Source organism: Falco naumanni (genome assembly GCF_017639655.2).
Source record: "Falco naumanni isolate bFalNau1 chromosome 20 unlocalized genomic scaffold, bFalNau1.pat SUPER_20_unloc_1, whole genome shotgun sequence".
Classification (NCBI taxonomy): Eukaryota; Metazoa; Chordata; class Aves; order Falconiformes; family Falconidae; genus Falco; species Falco naumanni.
The window spans coordinates 340,965-359,663 of record NW_024427345.1 but is presented as its reverse complement, the minus strand read 5'-3'; the positions used below and the strand labels follow the sequence as shown (position 1 = coordinate 359,663).

At 47.6% G+C, this 18,699-nt stretch overlaps 1 protein-coding gene across 1 annotated transcript; it reads left to right on the top strand.

The window, feature by feature from the left end:
- The first annotated feature begins 6,540 nt into the window (after positions 1-6,540).
- Positions 6,541-11,914, top strand: LOC121081817 (keratin, type II cytoskeletal 4-like). The gene is made up of 9 exons (XM_040581061.1): positions 6,541-7,002; positions 7,741-7,955; positions 8,284-8,344; positions 9,002-9,097; positions 9,689-9,853; positions 9,940-10,065; positions 10,313-10,533; positions 10,847-10,875; positions 11,436-11,914. Exons 1-9 carry the CDS (start codon positions 6,541-6,543, stop codon positions 11,912-11,914), a joined length of 1,854 nt encoding a protein of 617 aa, XP_040436995.1.
- The last annotated feature ends 6,785 nt before the right edge of the window (positions 11,915-18,699 follow it).

Sequence of the window (18,699 nt, the reverse complement as noted above, 5' to 3'; positions counted from 1 at the left end):
AGCAGATACAAGGAAGCTGGAAAGCACTAGAAACGTTAGTTACATGGTGAATAACCTTGGGACCTTCTCCTTCAGGATACGTCTTGGGAGCCCTAAAAGGTGTAAGCAAGCTCAAGGTTTTGTGTTTTCCTTTCAATATTAAACCATGGAGCCCTGGTCTGCAGAGGGAGGAGGAAGGCTGCGTCCTCCCCGTGAGTGATTCAGCTTGTGTTTTCCCTGGACAGCAATCACCACCCCTTGCAACACCACCTCCAATCTGGGCAGTGGATCTGGTGGACTGTAGAGGAATGAAGGCAGGGGGTTGATTGACATGGATGATGTGCAGCTGTGGCTTGTCCCTGCAAAGTGGTTAAATGGCCCTGAGGAGGGTAGGAGAGGTGGCTGGGTGGAGGAGGAGCCTGGAGAAGGAAGAACCTGGGTGTAGCAGAAACAAGGAGCAGTGTGGTCTGGCTTCAGGAGGGTGGAGAAACAGCATGGACAGTAGAATCTGACCCACGGTAAAACCCTTTTGCTGTTTGCTAGTATTGTTTATGCTGTGACAATTGGTGCCCCATGTGAGGCAAACTGATTTGGACTCAGATTGCAACAGTGGACAGCCCAGAAGATGCAAGTCCTCCTGTAGTGCTGGTAGAGCCTCCCTACCCAAAGGTGCTGGTGCTGCCACAGAGGGTTCACCTCCAGAAGCGTTGCCAGCTCTGCAAGGCAGGTGGTGCATCCTTGGTGCTCCCAGGAGCGAGGAATTTAGGGCCGGGGTGGGGGCCACATGCCACAGCTCAGCCCCTCTGGGCACTGGTGGGCTCTTCAGGGAGCTGTGGAGGGGCTCAGCTCACCCACAAGGGATGTGCTGGCCAGGGGTGAGGGCTTCAACTGGACCTGATGCCCCAGCAACACCTGGACCTAAACCTCAGCTGTGAGAGTCGAGACCACCAGGATGTAAGATATAAAGTAGGAAAATGAAAGCCCTGCTCCACTTTCAGCAGTAAAAATGTCCTCAGCACCACCTTACACACAAGAAAGAGTACTGGGTACAAGAAGACTGTAGCATCATGAAACCACATCAGAGAAGCTCCACCAGGATCACATCAAAAAAGGGACACTTAAAACATATTCCTTTTGATTTCTGCTGTTTCTTTAAAGGGCTGGTGGTTGTGCCGAGGCACTTACCTTGTTATCATTAATTCCTCCTTCCCACCAGCCTTCTTTTTCCCCCTGATTAAGCCTTTGCTATCTATCAAACAAGTTGTGATATTTAATTCGTAGTCCTTTCCCTAGAGTGCTCTGGGAAGTGTTTTTGGAAATGAGCTCTCTAGGACTCGCCATTTCATCAACATCTATCTGATGTAATTTTAGGCAAGGCAGTGGAGTTGTGGTGAGACACGCGGGGTCACGGAGAGGAGGGGCAGGACTCCAGTGATGTTCTTTGTTCTCTCTCTTGGAGCAGTTTGGTCACCCATATGCAGGCAGGCAAGTCATAAAGGAAATCGCAATTCAAAAAAACCCCACATTTCACCTTCTGTAGTCAGCAAAGAGTAATTATGCTGCTTGGACTCCTGTTGGCTTCCTTGCTTAGTAAATCACAGAACCCTCACGTCTACCTTGATGGCTCAAGAGCTTTAAACTTTTTGCTCTTTTCCTAATAAATCGCACGGAGAACAAACATGCTATCACTTGGTTTTTAGTATTTCCCAAGAACACAGAAATGCCCCATTGCTAAACTGGACAAGCCATCTCTGCAGATGAGAATCCTTAGCAATTAAGCGGAGGTGTCAGGGCTGCCCAGAGACCACGGTGTAGATCCAGTCTTTGGTTGCTGTAAATGACAGAAGCCTTGTAAAGTGAGCTTATTTGGGCTGATTTGCACCAAATCTGGCTCCTAGCCAATGCTATTCAATGGGTCTTTTAAAATTCACTGAGAAGTCATCTCAGCCTCTTTACATTTTTATAGCAAGCCTACCACAGAGGTGTGACAACAAAGCACATTTTATAGGTCTTCAAAATCTGCTGTGAGAGGGTCGTTATAGGGAAAGAAAAATCAGGAATGTGCTTGCTTGCTTTTCCAGCATCGTTTTAGAAACCCTATGCCTGCCAGTTTAGGATTTCAAAACAGATCAAAGGGAGATATTTTATTGTACCTTTGAGCAGATTAAAAAAAGAAGCCAACATATTAGTAACGTAGATCAATCAGAAAGGGCTCGAGTGTTTTGCGATTAAACTGATGAAAGCCAATGAGCAGAACAAAGAAAAGAACCGTGCGGAGGCAATTTGGGCAGACAGGTCTTGTACAAAGTAGGGAATCCAGAGGGAAGGTCTTTCCTATCCGAAGCAGTTACTGCGATTCAGAACTGGAAGAGCCTTCTTTCCCCCCAATTCTCATGTGATAGGAAGCTATTTCCCAATCAAATATGAGGAGCACAAAAGAAAACAGGCACAATCTTTAATGAAGAAAACCACAAGAAAGATTTGACAAGAAAAGAGCAATCCAGCAGCCGTAAATATTCATTAAGAGGGGTTTAAGTAGCTCATAAGGGTTATGATGTTCCCATTGATGGTCCCATCACTTTTTATGCGAGAGAAGAGTAAGTTGGGGAAATGACACAGAATTAGGATTGTTTCTCACCCCCAAACTCCCCCTTGTCACCATTTCAAGGGCTGAGAAGGTGATTTACCAAGTGCTTTACCCCAAACCTGTGACCAGCCTCTCCAAAAATCTGTGCGTTTTATCGGGAATTCAGCACCACATCACAAAGCTGCACAGAACAAATCAAACCTGGGCTGGGGCTTTAGCATAAGAAAAGGAAAAGCTTATCTCCTGCCGCTGAACCTGTTTCCCAGGAGGAGCTGACCCACCTTCCATGGGCAATTCCTTCCTCCTGTACAGCTCCGAGGATCTTCCACCCAAGAAAACAGCCTCAACTGGAAGGGATGAGAGCTCCTGGGGATTTATAGGGAAATTGCTGTAACCTAGTAACAGCTGCAACTTTTTTTTTTTTTTCCCCTTTTCTAATCTTTTTGCTTTAACAGGCAGTGTGATGCCATCCCATTCAGGGGCCCGGATTCCTGTACATCCAACCATTCATTTCCACCGTGCAAGTCTATGGGAGGAAAACATCAACATGAAAAAGATCAAAACAAGCCTTTACTTTGTTGCAAGCCTCAGCTTTACAGGCGCTAATCGGCGCACGGAGATAGGGTATGTGCATACATCAGGGTCTGGGCAAATCTGGAGAGCGTGTGATGTTGTGTACTCTCATTAAGACTTCAAAGGCACTAAAGAAATTTGGCGCCCAAAGGGTGGGACTAATTTCACCTAACTTTAACCATCCAGAATTGGGGCGCCTGGTCTAGTTGTCTGGTTGTCTAGACTGTCCTCTAGTAGTCGGTAAGAATAGAGGCAAGTACCTCCAGAGCTGGATTCCTCCCACCTGTTTTAGCTGCCTATTTTAGGATGTGATGAATCACTGTCTGGAGATGCCTATCTCTTTCCATTAGCCATAGAGGGAGTCTCAAAGATGGAATTAGGATGCATGGCCAGTTTGATGGCTGAAGTCGGGAAGAAGGTGTATCCAGGCCCCTCGTTTGATGAATTTTATGAGCAACATTCTTTGAAAATCCCAGCCTTGACTTCTAACGTAGAGCAGATGTAGGCTAATGAAGGAAAAAAAATACATTACCAGATTGAATTCCCTTGGCTTTAGGGTACAAAGGAATGAGGCTGCGCTAATCAAGATAATTCTTTAACATCTCATGAATGACATTGATAAAAGTCTCTACTGCCCGAGAAACTGTGTGTATAAAAATACACATTACGACCCAATCTTGCGTCCAGAGGATGGTGTTAGCACAAGCAGGTTATTGCCATTGTCCTATCTGAATGCAATGGGTTTTCTGGGGCTGTGGGTAATTACAGAGATGGAGCGCAGCTCTTTGAGGCTATCGCATAAAATGTATTTCAAGAGCTAGTTCGCATTCATCTCCAGAGGCAACTAACAAATTAGTGAACTTCACATGTTCTTATAATGAATTCAATTTTCAGCAGCACATTCAGGGGGAAGAATGCTGACAAAGGGAGAGATTGCAAGTTGTCAAAATGACTCGTCCAACCCCTCATCAAAATATTTTCCTTTTTGCTTCTCCCCCTCTTTCTTTTTTTTAAGTCAAAAAGAAACAATTTTTGCTTCAGAGTACTCTCCCTTTTCCCATATCCATACTCACAATAACACATTGACGATTCTTGAGGTCTTGTGTCCCAACACTCATTCCTTGGAAAGACCTAAAAGACATTAAAGCGAACCTTGTGCCTAGCTGCCTTCTCGCCGCAATGCCGGAGCAACAACAGGGATTTGGCTAACACAGAAATTTTACCCAATACCGGACAATTTCTGCCCAAGATCTCTTACCTATCGGGAAGCCAGTGGCTCTAGTGAGGCATTTTGGAACTGGGGCTGCTGCCGCACGGTTGGCTCACAGACGTTTAATTGCAGCCTATGCTGCGTTCCAGGTGTCTCCCATGAGCCGGCGTATGATGGGATGCGGCAGGGAACAGGCAACAGCCTTCAGTCTGACTTCTGGTCCAGGATGCAGCTTTCCTATGTAGAGCTGGTAACAGTGGCCTTTTGTGCTCTTCCCTGGGTTCAAATACGCGTTTCAGTTCTGATAAATCTTTGCTTAGAACTTCAAGGACGTGGGAAGTAACAACCTTTAGCTTGAAGTCTCTAATATTTGTTTTAACTGATATTGCCAACTGTGCTGGCAACCCAGCCAGAGCCGTGAGCCTAAAATACTGTCAACAGAGGTGTAAGCTGAAAGTCATGCTGTAAATATGTTGAATTATCCCATTCGTATAGGGCAAAAGTATCAGTTTACGCAACTAATTTATGCCACCAGCCCCTCAAACTCACATAAGTTGCAATTATACCTTCAATTAATAGCCTTGTGAATCTGGGTGCTGCAGTCACGTCCTACGGTTTCGGTGTGCATGTCTTCTTTTTAAGAACTTGATACTAGAAGGTGTAATGTTTTAAGGAGGTTTAGCCTCGTTTTTATGATTTGCATCCCCCTGATCCTTGGAAAATGTTTTTGGAGAGGGTTAACGAGGATGAGGGAACACAGCTACCGTGTGTCTCGAGACGCCATCCTGTCGTATGCATAACGCAAAGCCTTCTTCAAGCATCGCTCCCCTTTGGTCAGGAAGAGCTGAGGGCATTTAACTGTTTGCACTATGATGTGTTGTTTTTTTTCTCCCAAACACATTACTTTCAAAGAGCTGAAAGAGCCCTATTGTTTTGACTTTCCAAATGTCAGTTTGGAGAAAACCTCGAGATGGCTGGCAGATAGGTTCACTGTGTCACCTCCGTGGGCTGGTGATTAGGAGAGACGGAGATTCGTCTTGCCAATGTGAGTCAAAGCCATCTCTGGTGGCCAGTCTAATCCACTCATTAAGACTTCCTCTGTTGATGCAGAAAGACCGGTGCCTGCGGAGAGTGAATCACCCCAGTCCCCCCAAGCACGGACCCAGGGGCAGTTTCTCTTGGAGGTTTATCTCCATTGAGTGTCAAGGACGTGTCTGGCAAAGTCACCCAAATTTCAGCCGTCACTTCTTGAATGAGGTGGATCTCATCAGGCTGAAATGCGCTACTGCTGTTCCTTTTTTGTTCCCTGTAGAGACTACCAGCAGATGAATCAAAAAGGTCTCTGACATCCAGCTTGGTAGAAGGTCCAGTATAGCGTGGGGCCAAGGTCTGCTTGTGTCAAGTGGTCTTCAGGTCAAGAGTCTGCAGTGAAAATGTCACTGACTGCACAGAACATAGACCTGGTAAGCAAACTGAAATATGGCCCAGTTCTGGGTGCAACCTGCTCCGTTTTGGTGGTGTTTCATGGTGGGAAGAGAAGGTCAGCGTGAAATACTGCATGGGAATGTTTTTTGGGGGAGCATTTAGGGTCCTTGCATGTGAATCCAGACCTATAACTCAGTGAATCTGCTGGTGTTTCAGGAACAGAAATGACCCGTCCATCACAACACAACTTCCATGGTGTTTTTTCATGGTTGACTTTTTTTTTTTTTCTTCTTGTTACTTTTCCGCACCCAAAGATTGTGAAATTTACCCCCACAAAGTGCAAGCCTGCAAAACACGCCATGGTACACAAAACCCCATGAGACACAAAACCCCAAACGACACACTGCAAACAAATCACAAAGAGTTTCTTCAAAAATGTTTGCTAAACTATAATTAGCGTAAGTTAGGGGAACACTTCAAACCGTAATATATTCTAAGCCAACTTGCAAACAGAGCACTTTTAGATTCCTTTTTATTTCCTCAGTAGTTAGTATTTGCTGGGCTGTTTTGCATTTTGAGGAGCATTTATTGCTGCCAGGCAAACCAAACCCTTGAGCGCTTTAAATTAACGTCCTGATCCTATCAAGGCCAGCTTCCCAAATATATATAAAGGGGTAGCATCACTGTGACTTCAGCGGGATCTCTGTTCCTCTCCTGCCGAAGAGCTTCCCCTAAACGTTCATATTCCACCTTCAAATAAGCCACGATGAGCAGACAGGCGCCGACGGTGAGATCCGTCCTGGGACGAAGAGGCTTCAGTTCCGCCTCCGAGATTTGTGGTCGAAGCTACGCTGCCTCCGCCTGCCAGCCTGCCCGGTGTGGAGCTGGTGCCTACAGCAGCAGGAGCGTCTGCAACCTGGGCGCAAACAGGAGAATTTCCTACGTGAACGGGGTCTGCGGTACAGGATGTTTTGGGGAGTTCGGCTTCGGAGGTGGCGCAGGCTACAGTGGTGTCGGAGGAAGGGTTGGCCTTTGTGGTCCCAGGGGATATAGCATCGTGAGAGGGTACCCCGATCGCAAGGCTGATGGCATCCAGGGTATCTGCATTGACGAACGGCTCCTGAAGCCCCTCTGCGTTGGGGTCGACCCGCTGGAACACGAAATACGCTGTCAGGAGAAGGAACAGATCAAGACCCTCAACACCCAGTTTGCCTGCTTCATCGACAAGGTGAGTGCAAACCCACGCTGTACGTGCCCTTCTCTGAGAAAAATAAAACACAGCCAGCCTCCTCCAGAACCCTGACTGAGCTCCTGCATCACTGGGCTGGGTCCAGACTCCTGCAGAGCCACGAGGGTTCAGGGCGAGACCTTCCGTGTTCGGTGGCATTTGTGTCGTGGCCATGGCAGCACTGGGCTTTCTTGGAGGTGTCTCCTCTCTGGATGGCCTCAGCTCCAGGCTGGATTGCTCGTCGCAACCTTGCTCCAGCTCAGCTAGAAGTTACAGCCCTGATGGGCTCATCTGCCTGTCCTGTATTAGAACCTTTTTCTCCCTTTGTCTTTTAATGTAGAATGTTCGAAAAACATTCCCGAAGGCAAAGGAGCTCAATCTTGATTCAGGCACCTAAACATTAAATGTCTAAGCCTGAGCTGTCACCTTAGAATCCTTTTGTAGAAAAAGCAGAGATGGAGAGGTTCCACCCTTTGGGGACTCGATTTCCTCCTAAAATACATCAGAGGCACCATCCAGAGGAGCTCTATTTCTATTCATTGGTGAGAAAGGCAGACGTAGACAGGTGCCTTCTAGATTTCTAAATAATTTTATGGTCACCATGGCACATCAGCTCTCACTCCCTGAAAATCCCGTTCTTGCACCTGTCGTCTCAGAGTGAGGGCAGACAGTTAAATGAGGTGTCGAGTTTTTGCATTAATCTCTTTATTTGAAGAATTTCTAATTTTTGCCCTGCAGGTCCGATTCCTGGAGCAGCAGAACAAAGTGCTGGAGACCAAGTGGGGCCTCCTGCAGCAATACGTCCTACCGAAGAAAGGGAAAAACCTGGAACTGTACTTTGAGAATTACATCTGCGACCTGCGGAAGCGCCTGGACTGCTTGTTGTGTGAGAAGCAAAAACTGGGCAGCGAAGAATGTGCCACGAGCCAGCTGGTGGAGGAGTTCAAGTGCAAGTAAGGACCCTCAGGTCTCCTCTAACTGTTGGTATTTCCCTTCTCCCCTGGTTCATCTCAGGCAACATCTCCCAGACATGTGGCACATCCCCCTTGGGGATGTCACATTCTTCTGTCTCACTTGCAGACTCTTTGCATTGTTAATGTTGTTGATGAGGAACCTTCTGATCTTGGGATGGTTTAATGTTTGGTCTCCAGACGCTGATCTTACAGTGCCTGATGGCAGCCTCTGAGCGAGTGGAGGCTGGTATTTATGCCTGGTGGTTGGTGTCTGTGCATCTGGTCTGGCATTGCTTGCCTCAGCTCTTTTCTTCGCCTTCTCCAACAGATACGAAGAAGAAATCAACAGGCGTACGACTGTGGAGAATGAGTTTGTGGCACTCAAAAAGGTGAGAAGTTAAAATATACAGGAACCATTGTACCTATAACAGGTTTATTTGCTGTACAGCTTGGCCGGAACAGTGCGTTATTAGCAAACGCCTGGCAGGAGTGTCGCAGGGAGCAGGACGCGGGAGGCACGGGGTCAGAAAAAGAGGCAAGTGCTAGCAGTGAAAATAATGTATCCTCAAAGCTTACATCACCAGCACTACAGCAACAGTTTTGTTACCCCAAGCGCATTCTGGAAGTGCAATGGGAGGGTGTATTTGTGGAAGGGAGACAGAGTGGGAGAGGTCACGCTGGAATACCTGGTGCCTAAGACGCTGGTTATTTTCTGACTGTCTCTTCACATCCTTTCTACTTGGACATCAGAAAAGCAGAAGTCATTTGAACAATATTAAAAAAATCATGTTTAAATACTCATTAGTCTATTCTGAGTTTGTAGCTAGGTCCTAAGTAATAAACAAACTAATCCCTGTAAGTCACATTGGAATGGTTTTGTTGTCCTTTAGGAGACACTGGGGCATCTTGACTCATCCTCTCACACCTTCCTGCTCGTGAAATCTTGTTGAAACATGTCTCTGTTTTATTGGTGCTGCCTCTGCCTTCCATGTGTTTCTCCAACATTTTCAGCCAGATTGGGCTGGAACGTGTCTCCTCTCTTTCAGGACGCAGACTGTATCTTTTTGAACAAGGAAGAGCTGGAGGTGAAGGTGGATCTATTAAGGCGGCAGCTGGAGCTGCTGAAATGTGTGTTTGAGGAGGTGAGTTTCTCTGGTCCGTCCCGGGAGTTTGGTGGGGCTGGCTCATCCTTCAGGTGCTCCAAACTTCTACAGCTTGAAACCCCCCTTGGACATGTCTCATCCCAAGCCCTGAACACTTGAGAGCGTGGAGGTACAAGGCTGGTTTAATATTAACACAATTATGATGGAAATAGGGTGGTTCCCCCTTTCTTAACGCAGCTCAAGGTACGAATTGGCCGTGTCCTAACACTACCCCTAAGAAAACAGATGCGACTGTCTAGTTACTCCGGATTGCAGTTGTCTGGTTAGAGCTAAAGAAACTCCCAGCTTAATCCTGTCATTAACATGCTGAAGATGACAGGATACCAAGGGTTAAGTCACTCGGATTCCTTGCCCTTGATGTGGACAGAATTGCTGCAGGTCAGCATGTAGGTCAGCAGCTGACATGTGGCAACTCATCTAGCAGGGAGGATTTTCTGCTGAGCCAACCTGAGGGACATTTCTTGACTCGTTACATCCATCAGCGGAGCAACGTGGCTCTGTCCCAGCCCTTCCTTCACTACAAAGCCTGAGAATTGCTAACAGCTGACTAAGCCATTCCCCAACCTGTAGGAACGAGCTCAGGTAGATCGCCAGCTATGTGACACTTCGGTCATCGTGAAAATGGACAACAACCGAGACCTGGACATGGAAAGCATCATCAAGAACGTTGAATGCTGGTACCAAGAAATAGCTCAGAAGAGCAAAGAAGAAGTTGATGCTTTCTACCAAACCAGGGTGAGTAGGAAGCCACCTGGGGGTCTGCCTGGCAACTTAACAGGCTGCAGGTCAAAAATGATGATTGTCTTGTGTCTCGGTTCCAGTTTCAGGAGCTGCAGGATAAGAGAGGCAAGTATTGCGACGATCTGCAGAGCAACAAGTGTGAGATTTCAGAGCTTACCCGGATGATACAGAAGCTGCAGTGTGAACTGGAGAACGTGAAGAAGCAGGTAGGAGAGGCCCAGAGGTGATGTTTCCAGAAAGAGCAATGTCTTGGAGGACAGCTCAGATATGGAGAAGGATGATGCGTTGGCCTTTGGTAGATGTAAGACCTGCTCTAGGCTGTAGTTGGAAAGTGTGTAGTTGAAAGGTGGATAAAGAGAAGGGATGCTGGTGGATTAATCCAAACTCAGAACGCCCAGAAATTAGGAAACCAAGCCTTGGAGACACCTGCAGTGTTATCCTCCCCTCTGACAGGTATCCTGCCTGCAAACCTCCATTTGTGATGTTGAGCAGCGTGGGGATTGTGCCCTCAAAGATGCCCGGGAGAAGCATGTTGAGCTGCAGAATGCCCTCCAGAAGGCCAAGGATGAGCTGGCTTGCATGCTGCGGGATTACCAGGAGCTGCTGAATGTCAAGCTGGCCCTGGACATTGAGATTGCAACGTATAAGACTCTACTGGAGGGTGAAGAGAGCAGGTGGGTGATGGAGACCTTGTCCCTTTTTTCCCCGTATATCAGAGGCCACAATGATTAAAGCTCCTGAGTGGATTTTGCAGCTCTAGGATCTCCCAGGCTCACAGAAACTGGGGCTGGAGAGATGGCTGGAGGCCATACAGGCCACCCTTGTGCCAGCAAAAACAGTTCCTGTCCTAGGGATGGTCAGACGTGTTACAACACGGGATTAAGTGGGCTGGATGTATGGCTGGAATTTATGAGTAATGTCAGATTTCTGGATGTGCATGCAAGTGGTTAATAAGATAACGTGTGCTTCTTTTCTCTCCCCTAACAGGATATGTGTGGGGAACCCGGTGAGCGTGTGTAAGTAACCTGAAGGTTTTCAGCCATGAGGGTTTCTCATTTTAGGAAATGCAGTTTATGGAGTAGCATTACCCGTCTGCCCCAGCTCCCTTTGCCTCCCTTTTCCATTTCAGCCTGGGCTGACGTTGAACGTTTAGTCCCAGAAATCTCAAATACCTCTGAATTAAAAAAAAAACCACAAACAAACAAAAACCCCCCAACACCCACAAAAAAACCCAACATCTATTGGATGGAGGGGTGAAGGTCAAATTCATGACCTTTTTCTACTCTTGGAGGCAACAGCGAGCTGTCCTGGTGGACCCGTGAGGCAATGCACCGCTGTGCATTGAACCTGGGAAAGAGTATGCCACCAGCCAGATGAGCAACGTGGGAACTGGGAGGATCTGCGAGGGGATGTGCTGGGACATGGGGGAGGAGTTGGAAGGAGCAGGGGCTCAGATACGTTGGACAAATCTAGAGGAAATCAGGTTTGGTTGCTTCTGTCACTCATGAAACAACTTGACTTGTGAGAGTCTTCAGCTTTCCCCTCTAAATAATTAATCCTGCGGGCTGTCTTGCAGCTGTGGTCAGCAGCGGCTACAATATCCCCGATGACTGCGGGATGCTGGCTGCGAACGGGGCTGCATTTGGCTACAGCTCCCTGGGGAGACGCTCCGGACGACACAGCTCCCAGAACGGAGGATTCAGCTCCCGCAGCGCTGGGATCCACCCCAAGAGAGTCATTAGCTCGGTGGCCAAGCAGTGTGTCCCAGAGGTGTATTGTCAAGCTGGAGGTGTCAACTGCAAAAATGGGGGATTCAGCTCCCGGAGTGGGGGGTACCCAGCCCGTACCGTCATCAGCACGGGGAACGGGGGCTTGAATGCCAGGATGGGGGCTTGCCAGGCTGGGGGGGTGGTCAGCTTCGGAAACCAAGGCTGCGTCATCAGGCAGCTGGGGGGCCCTCCCGTCGTCGTGGCGAACAGCCCTGAAGTTGTGGGGTGCAACAACGGCGTGGTGGGGAACTACGGGGTTGTCAGAGACCCGTGCGTTGTTCCGTAGGGCCATCCATCGGCTGGGGAGGTGGCACAGCCAGCACCGTCGGAGAGCGACGCCGGGACGCGCGGTTCCTACCACTGAGACGATGCGGGATAGTTTCTCTGCCCTCTAGTAGCAACATTTGTCCATTCCCACCCGTATTAGCATCAGATATTTACCCCACCAAGTCACGTTTTCAGAGCCCCCCACCCCAAGGCCACATCTAGCAAGCTTCTCCAGCAGGTGCTCAGCACAGTGTTATTTCTCTGAATTTATCCTCTCTAGATTATCACAGCTTTAAGGGTTTGCTTGTTGCATTGACTCCTCTCTCTGCCTTTTCCCATAATGTGCAGATTCATTAACAAAGTTCTCCCTTACAAGACACCTCTTTTTCTTCCAGCTCCTCCCAAAGCATTTCAGAAAAGAGAGTGATGATTTAATTTCCCCAGGAGGTGCTACAAAGAGCATGCTTCCCCGCCCCCCCCCCCCCCCCCCCCCCCCCCCGGCTTTTTTTTTTATCCCCAAAGAAGAAACCCTGAGCTGCAAATTTAAGCTTAAATTTTAAACTAGGCAATTTCAGCTCTCAAAGCACCTGCTAGTCACGCTGCAGCCATAGGCTTTTTGTGGAATTTGCTTACAGATGAACACATAGTAATTTCTTTTGCTTCTGCATGTTAGGGGCGGCTAGTTCAAAGCCTGCTGATTTTTAGAAGAGCTCACCCCCCCCACCCCCAAAATGCCAAGGGAAGTTACTGGTGCATAAATCTGAGCTGACACCTTGTACTCACGTGAGCAGAGCTTCCTTTGTTGACTGCTCAAACTTCCCAGCTTTTCACTGTGCCTTCAATAAACTGCATTAAAGTACATCTTTCATCTCTGATTTTTTTTTTTTCCATAGACGGTATTTAAAGAAATTACAGAACGGGTGAAGAAGTGCTCTTTCTCAATCTGTGGGGGAAAGAAAGAAACAAACAGATCTTTTGAGTCTCTTCAGGCAGTTTGGAGCATGGTGGGACTCAGATGCTCTCAGGTGGGAGAGCCCAGTGGTGTTCATTCTGGTTTATTCACCTCCTTATATCACATCGCCTTTAAGATATTTTACAGCCCAAGTAGCGACTGATGTGAAAGATTGCCAGAAACCTCCAAAATAATTCCGAGATCTGTATGATGTCCTCCAGGACAAGTTTGCCAGCCTGTAGCTTTGTTCACCACTGCAGCCTCAGAGCAACACACTTGATTGGTCCTTCCACGTCACAGTGGTTGAACGAAGCAGATGCCACCACCGACCTTCTGGGCTCAATGGGCTTGTGACCAGGGCTGTGCGCTGCCAGAACCAGGTGTATTTCAGCCATAACCCCTTTGCTTCAGCGGCATTAGGGCTGACAAAGTGCACGACTTCAAAGGCAAAGGGATAAGTTACGAGTTCTCTTGGCTGTAACGGGGTGGGATCAACTTTGTCTCGGTTTTGAAGTCTTCCCTGTAGAGCTCAGCGTGTGAGCTGGTGGCTGGGGGCTGATTTCATGGAAAGACACCAACATTTCCATGGGGTGATTCATCTGACCAAGCACAGGTGCCTAATTTAGCGTGAAATGCATCAAGCCCTAGACTGCATCAATTAGCTCTCTCCCGGCTCTGCCGGCAGCCCGGGGCAGGGGTATTAGCGCAGATGGAGACGTCCCCGTGTGAGACGCCTGCATGTACTCAGACGAATACACCCCGCCTGTCATCCGCTGGGTTCGCAGACGCTATTATCACAGTGAATTTCTTCCTGTCTCCAGCACATGAAGAATTACAGGTTGCGCGGCACCACTAATCTCCCCTCTCTCACTGGGCAAAATTCTAATTGCAACCTAAAAAAAAGTGAATATTAAAGACTGGCGCAAGGAAGAAGATAAGCACCTTTGGGGAAGGGCGTGCGATGTCATTTCTGTGCTACGGGTGAGGGCTGTTTCATCTGACTTTGACCATCCATGTGTCAGACTGGTTTGGTGCGGTGGGTGGTCCTCCATGTGAGCCGGGTGGTCCTCCACGTGAGCCAGGTGTCCTCCACGTAAGGCCCCTCTCTCAAATGAGGAAACCCAGCTCAGCACTTTCTATAACTTCAAAGTGGCTCCAATTAGATGAGACAGAGCCCACCTAGGCGGGTAATTTTGCATCTGAGCTTAACGCATTCACCGCCTGGAAACGTAACGTGGGAAGAAGGCAAGCCCAGCGCTCAGAGTCCCTGCTGAGACATTAGGCAGCTCTACTTAATTGCCTGAAACGTCACTGATTCCCTGTGTGGTTTCAAGATGTCACTCTGTGCCATGATGTCGTGCACTGGTCGGCTCTCCAGGAACCTCTGTGGCTCCAAGTCTGGGTCTTCCTCGTGGCTATGGGGAGGCACGGCCACCCCTTTGCAAGCCACAGCCAGAACAACTCGGCTTGGCTTTATGTCAGCTTTTCACTGGGCTTTGCTGTTGCTAAAAGACGGTTGCTTGAGAAAGTGGAGGTGGAGAAAGCCACAGCTTTGGGACCTGGGGTTGCTGCTGGTTGACCCGACCACCCTTGCCCTTGCTTGCTGTCCCTCCATGCCTGGCGAAGCAGGAGCTGGCTTTGTGTAATGTTCCCGGGCTTGAAGGGGTGAAAGCCCAGCGCGCCCCAGGTTTGCCAGAGTTTTCCCCTCCTGACCATTACAGTTGGGACACCAAAGTGTCCCCAGATAGAAGAAGACACGAGTCTGGGCTGTCAGTTGCCTCATTCTCTTGCTTCAGGAGCGAACCACGGACAGGAGCCTGAAGTAGCTTCCTAACGTTAGCAAGGGCATCTCGTCCCATCCCAGCAGAGGAAGCGGTCGGCGACTGCCTAATTTCGATGGGAGAACAATTAATTATCTTCTAGTGGACTGAATAACAGAGAGAAGAAAGGAAGGAAGATGATCCCACCTCTTCCAAAACAAGGGCAGCTCCTTTCCTCCTCATGTTTGAGCCAACACCCCAATATTCTTAGCTATAATTTTAGCAAACCAAAGAGGAAAATGAAGGCTGCATTTATTTTTTTTTGTGGCTACAGCTGAGCAGGCTAGCGCTTAAGATTTTGTCACAGTAGCAAAAGGAAAAGGTTCATCTCAAATGGCTTTCAAACTATTCATTAAAGCTTGTATTACAAGCTGAGGAACATTTCCTGGTAAGTGATGGCTATTATTCCTTCCCACTTTTTTTTTTTTTTTTTTTTTTTTTTAATTTTGACCATTGTTGTGACTCATTTTTTGCTCTTCTTTCTAATAGCAATAATCTTAAATTAACAGTTGCTTTAAGTTGGGGAACTGGATTTTGTCGGCTAAGAATAACCAGAGAAATCCTTTTGGTAACTGAAAAATATTTCTTTTCAGTACTTTTAGTAAAAATTATTAATAATTTTAAAATACCACTCCATTAATTTTATTCTATGAAAAGCTTTGGGTTTGATGTTTTGGCTGACCGATACAAGCACTCCAAGCCAAAGATTTCCACAGTCAAGGAGGTGAAGAAGTGGGAAGAAGCAAAGCCATCTAGACCAAGGGCACGGCCCAGCAGGAGACTCCATCATCCATGGGGACAGATGGGCAACTCATAGGGTGCCCCCTCCAAAACCCAAGCCTGTCCTGGGTATGTTGCACAAAAAGCAGCGTGAAGGCAGGGATGACTCTACTCCTGAGTCAGGCAACCTCCTGCAAATACGTCACCACCCTTTATAAACCAGCATTTTCCATTTCGACCGTCCTGTCCAGGGTGGAACGCTTCTCCTGTAAACTCATCTTCAAAAAAAGACAGCCTTATCACACTGACCCACTCACCCTGGACTTAATTTATAGGCTAGAAAGGGCGACTCACCTTCTCCTAAAACATCTCTATGCACTAAATACATCAAGCCCAGACTGCGGGAAGAGGAGGAAGGGGTGGGACTCTTACAGAAACAGAGAGAAAGTCATCTCCGAGAAAGTCATCGCCCCAGCGTGTCCCTGCAGAACGAGGCAGAGGAGATGGCACAACCGCAACAATCAACTGAAAGAACACACTTCAGAGTAAATATTTGAACTCGTAATTAACCCAAGTGGAACACATTAAACAAGAAAATGTTCTCCAAGCCAAGATCATCATTTAAGCTTTTTCACTTGCTCATTATGCTCCGTGTGTGTGTGATAGCTGTGATAATGTTTTTTCATGTCAAAAGCAGATACCAATTACCACCAGCCAAACAAGACCACGCAGGCTCAAAAGACATTTATCTCATCCAGCCATGCCCAATGTAAGGGATATTTTCAAAGTCTGCCGCTAGACGGGCTCTTTCCCTTCCTGCTCTGCCCCTTTCTTCTCTCCCTACCTGGAATGAGCTGAAGATGCTTGACCTCTGCAGTCTAGCGCCAGACGATGGGTCTTGGCAGCCTTTTTAGCTCAGAAGCAGCAGAAAAGGCAAAAGCAAACTCATCCAGCCTTTGATTCCGTAGCAACAGCAAAAAATCTGAATGGCTCTGCGGGAGCAAGGACCCTCTTTGGTCCCTGTGCAAGCCTATGGAGACCTTGGTGGTGGACCACCCTGGGAGGCAGCAAGGGGGCACGAGGTGCGGCAGCACGTACCGTAGTTTTGGCTTTAAAGATCTCAGAGGTTGCAGGGACCCCTGTGAGGGCTGGAGGTCTGGAGCTGATAGCAACAGAGGAGCTTGCAGGATGAATCGTGGTGGTGGTGGTGATGAGCCTGGTGCCACTCATTCTGCAAGCAGTGAAAACAGTCAGAGCATCAGCAGAGGTGAAAGCCCCCAGTGCTGGCACGGCTCGGGAGCTGAGTTATCTGCAACTATGAAATACGTAGATAAAGAAGAGAGAAAACACACCTGCTTTGCTGATAAGGTAGGAGCAGGAGTTTTGCTTTATTCCATGGTGAATTCCTTCCCAGTCAACCCCAGCCACATCAGAAAGATATGGTTTGGAATATCCCACATAAAAAAAAAAAAAATAAATCAACCTGAATAATTTCAGCTTTTTACCCTAGGTGTTAATAAAAGAGTTTAAATAGCTCAGAATTTCCTGGAGGACAGAAATGGCATTTTTGTGACCTGACAAAGAAGATGTAGATTTATAGCATTTCTTTTTTTACTCAGAGAATTATTATCAGGGATCACTTGCTTTTTTTTTTTTCTTTTGTTTTCCTTCAGTGATCCAATTTATAAGCTACGCATCCAGCTCCCAGAAAGCACAGTGGTTTTATTTGCCATTTCTGACCCCTGGACCAAACGAGATGGTCTAGCTCCCCTCCCGATACCTTGCTTTCTGTTCTTTAATGAACATACCATTGACTATAATTATTACTGCGTTATTATTATTCCTAGCACTCAGAGGGGGCAGCCAAGTGGGGTGTCTTGTGGCTGCACAGAAGGAAAATCTGAGGCTGTATATATATATATATATATATATATATACATATATATATACATATATATATGTACACACACATCTGCAGCCCGAGGAAGCGGATAGACACTTTGCATGGCAGGTGGGAAAAAATGATACCCAAAGAGCCTGCCACAAAGCAGATTGTGGATAAATACATGTAAGAAATTAGCCAGTAATTAGTTCCTCCTGTGAACACTCATTCCTTGCAGCCAGACGGCTCCACAATCCACGTTATATTCAAAAGTAAGTTGTTTCTTGTGATGTGGTCGATATTAGTAACGGGAGGGAGGGGGAAGGTTTGAGTCAGAGGTCTCTCTGGAGAAAGGATTGATCAGGGCAGGAGCAAGAGATTCTGGGCTTGTGGTCCAGGCTCAGTGTGTGGGTGGAGGATTCTCCACCTCCTTGGGTGAGAGTGGTAGAGGATCCTCCACCTCCTTGGGTGAAAGTGATAGAGGATCATGATGGATCTTCCCCACCTCTGCTTAATACAACTTCTTTTAAGATGATTTTAATGGAAACTCCAATTTTCTTTGGATGCGTCGACTCAGCTGCACTGGAACAAGGTGAACGTTGAACACTTTTTGTTTGGTGGCTGAACCAAATCCGTGGGTAAATTCTGACCTGGCTGTCCCTAAGTATTTTGGGAGTTCAAAGATTTTCTTCCACGCTGAGGAAACCTTTGCAGGTCTGCTCTTCTCCAAACACAGGCTAGCAGATTTAACTTTCCTTCTCCAGTTTTGCTAGGCTTGTGTCATCGAGGTGGCTCGAGGAAACTCCCAACCGCAGACGACATGATCTGCGAGTCTGCTGAGAAGAAATGAAGGGCACCCAAACCCAAACCAGCCATGCAAACCGACTGGCTAGTTGGGTGTGAGCTGCTGGGTGTCTGCATGCAGCTGGTCCCGCGTCAGCTCCTGAGGAGCTGGACGGTGCGCGCCGTGCCACGACAGACCCACGGGGCAGGGTGGCTTCAGCACGGCAGGAGCTGGAATTGCTGAGATGTGTGTTTGAAGAAGTAGCAATTCCTCCCTTTCTGACTGCGGGGAAATGCAAGGTATATTTTTTTCCTGGAAACACCCTCGTCTTTAGCACAGTTTGGAGCAGACGGAGCAGGGTTTCAGACCTGGACCGTCTACTTATCCAACCTATTGACTAATAGGGCTTATGTGCTAGTTGCACATGGGAACAAAAATCCCACCGGTATTCTTCAGGTGAACCCCAATGGGGAATCCTCCTCTATACCCAGCGCTTACTGGCCACAGTCCAGTTCAGTAGGCGGATTTACCCTTTTTTTCAGGATTAAAGGAGGCTCGGTGTATTCCTCAGTGATGAATCACTCCAGGTCAGATTGTAGCTGCAGGATGAAGACTCACATTATACAATTAGTTCTGCATTTCCCCA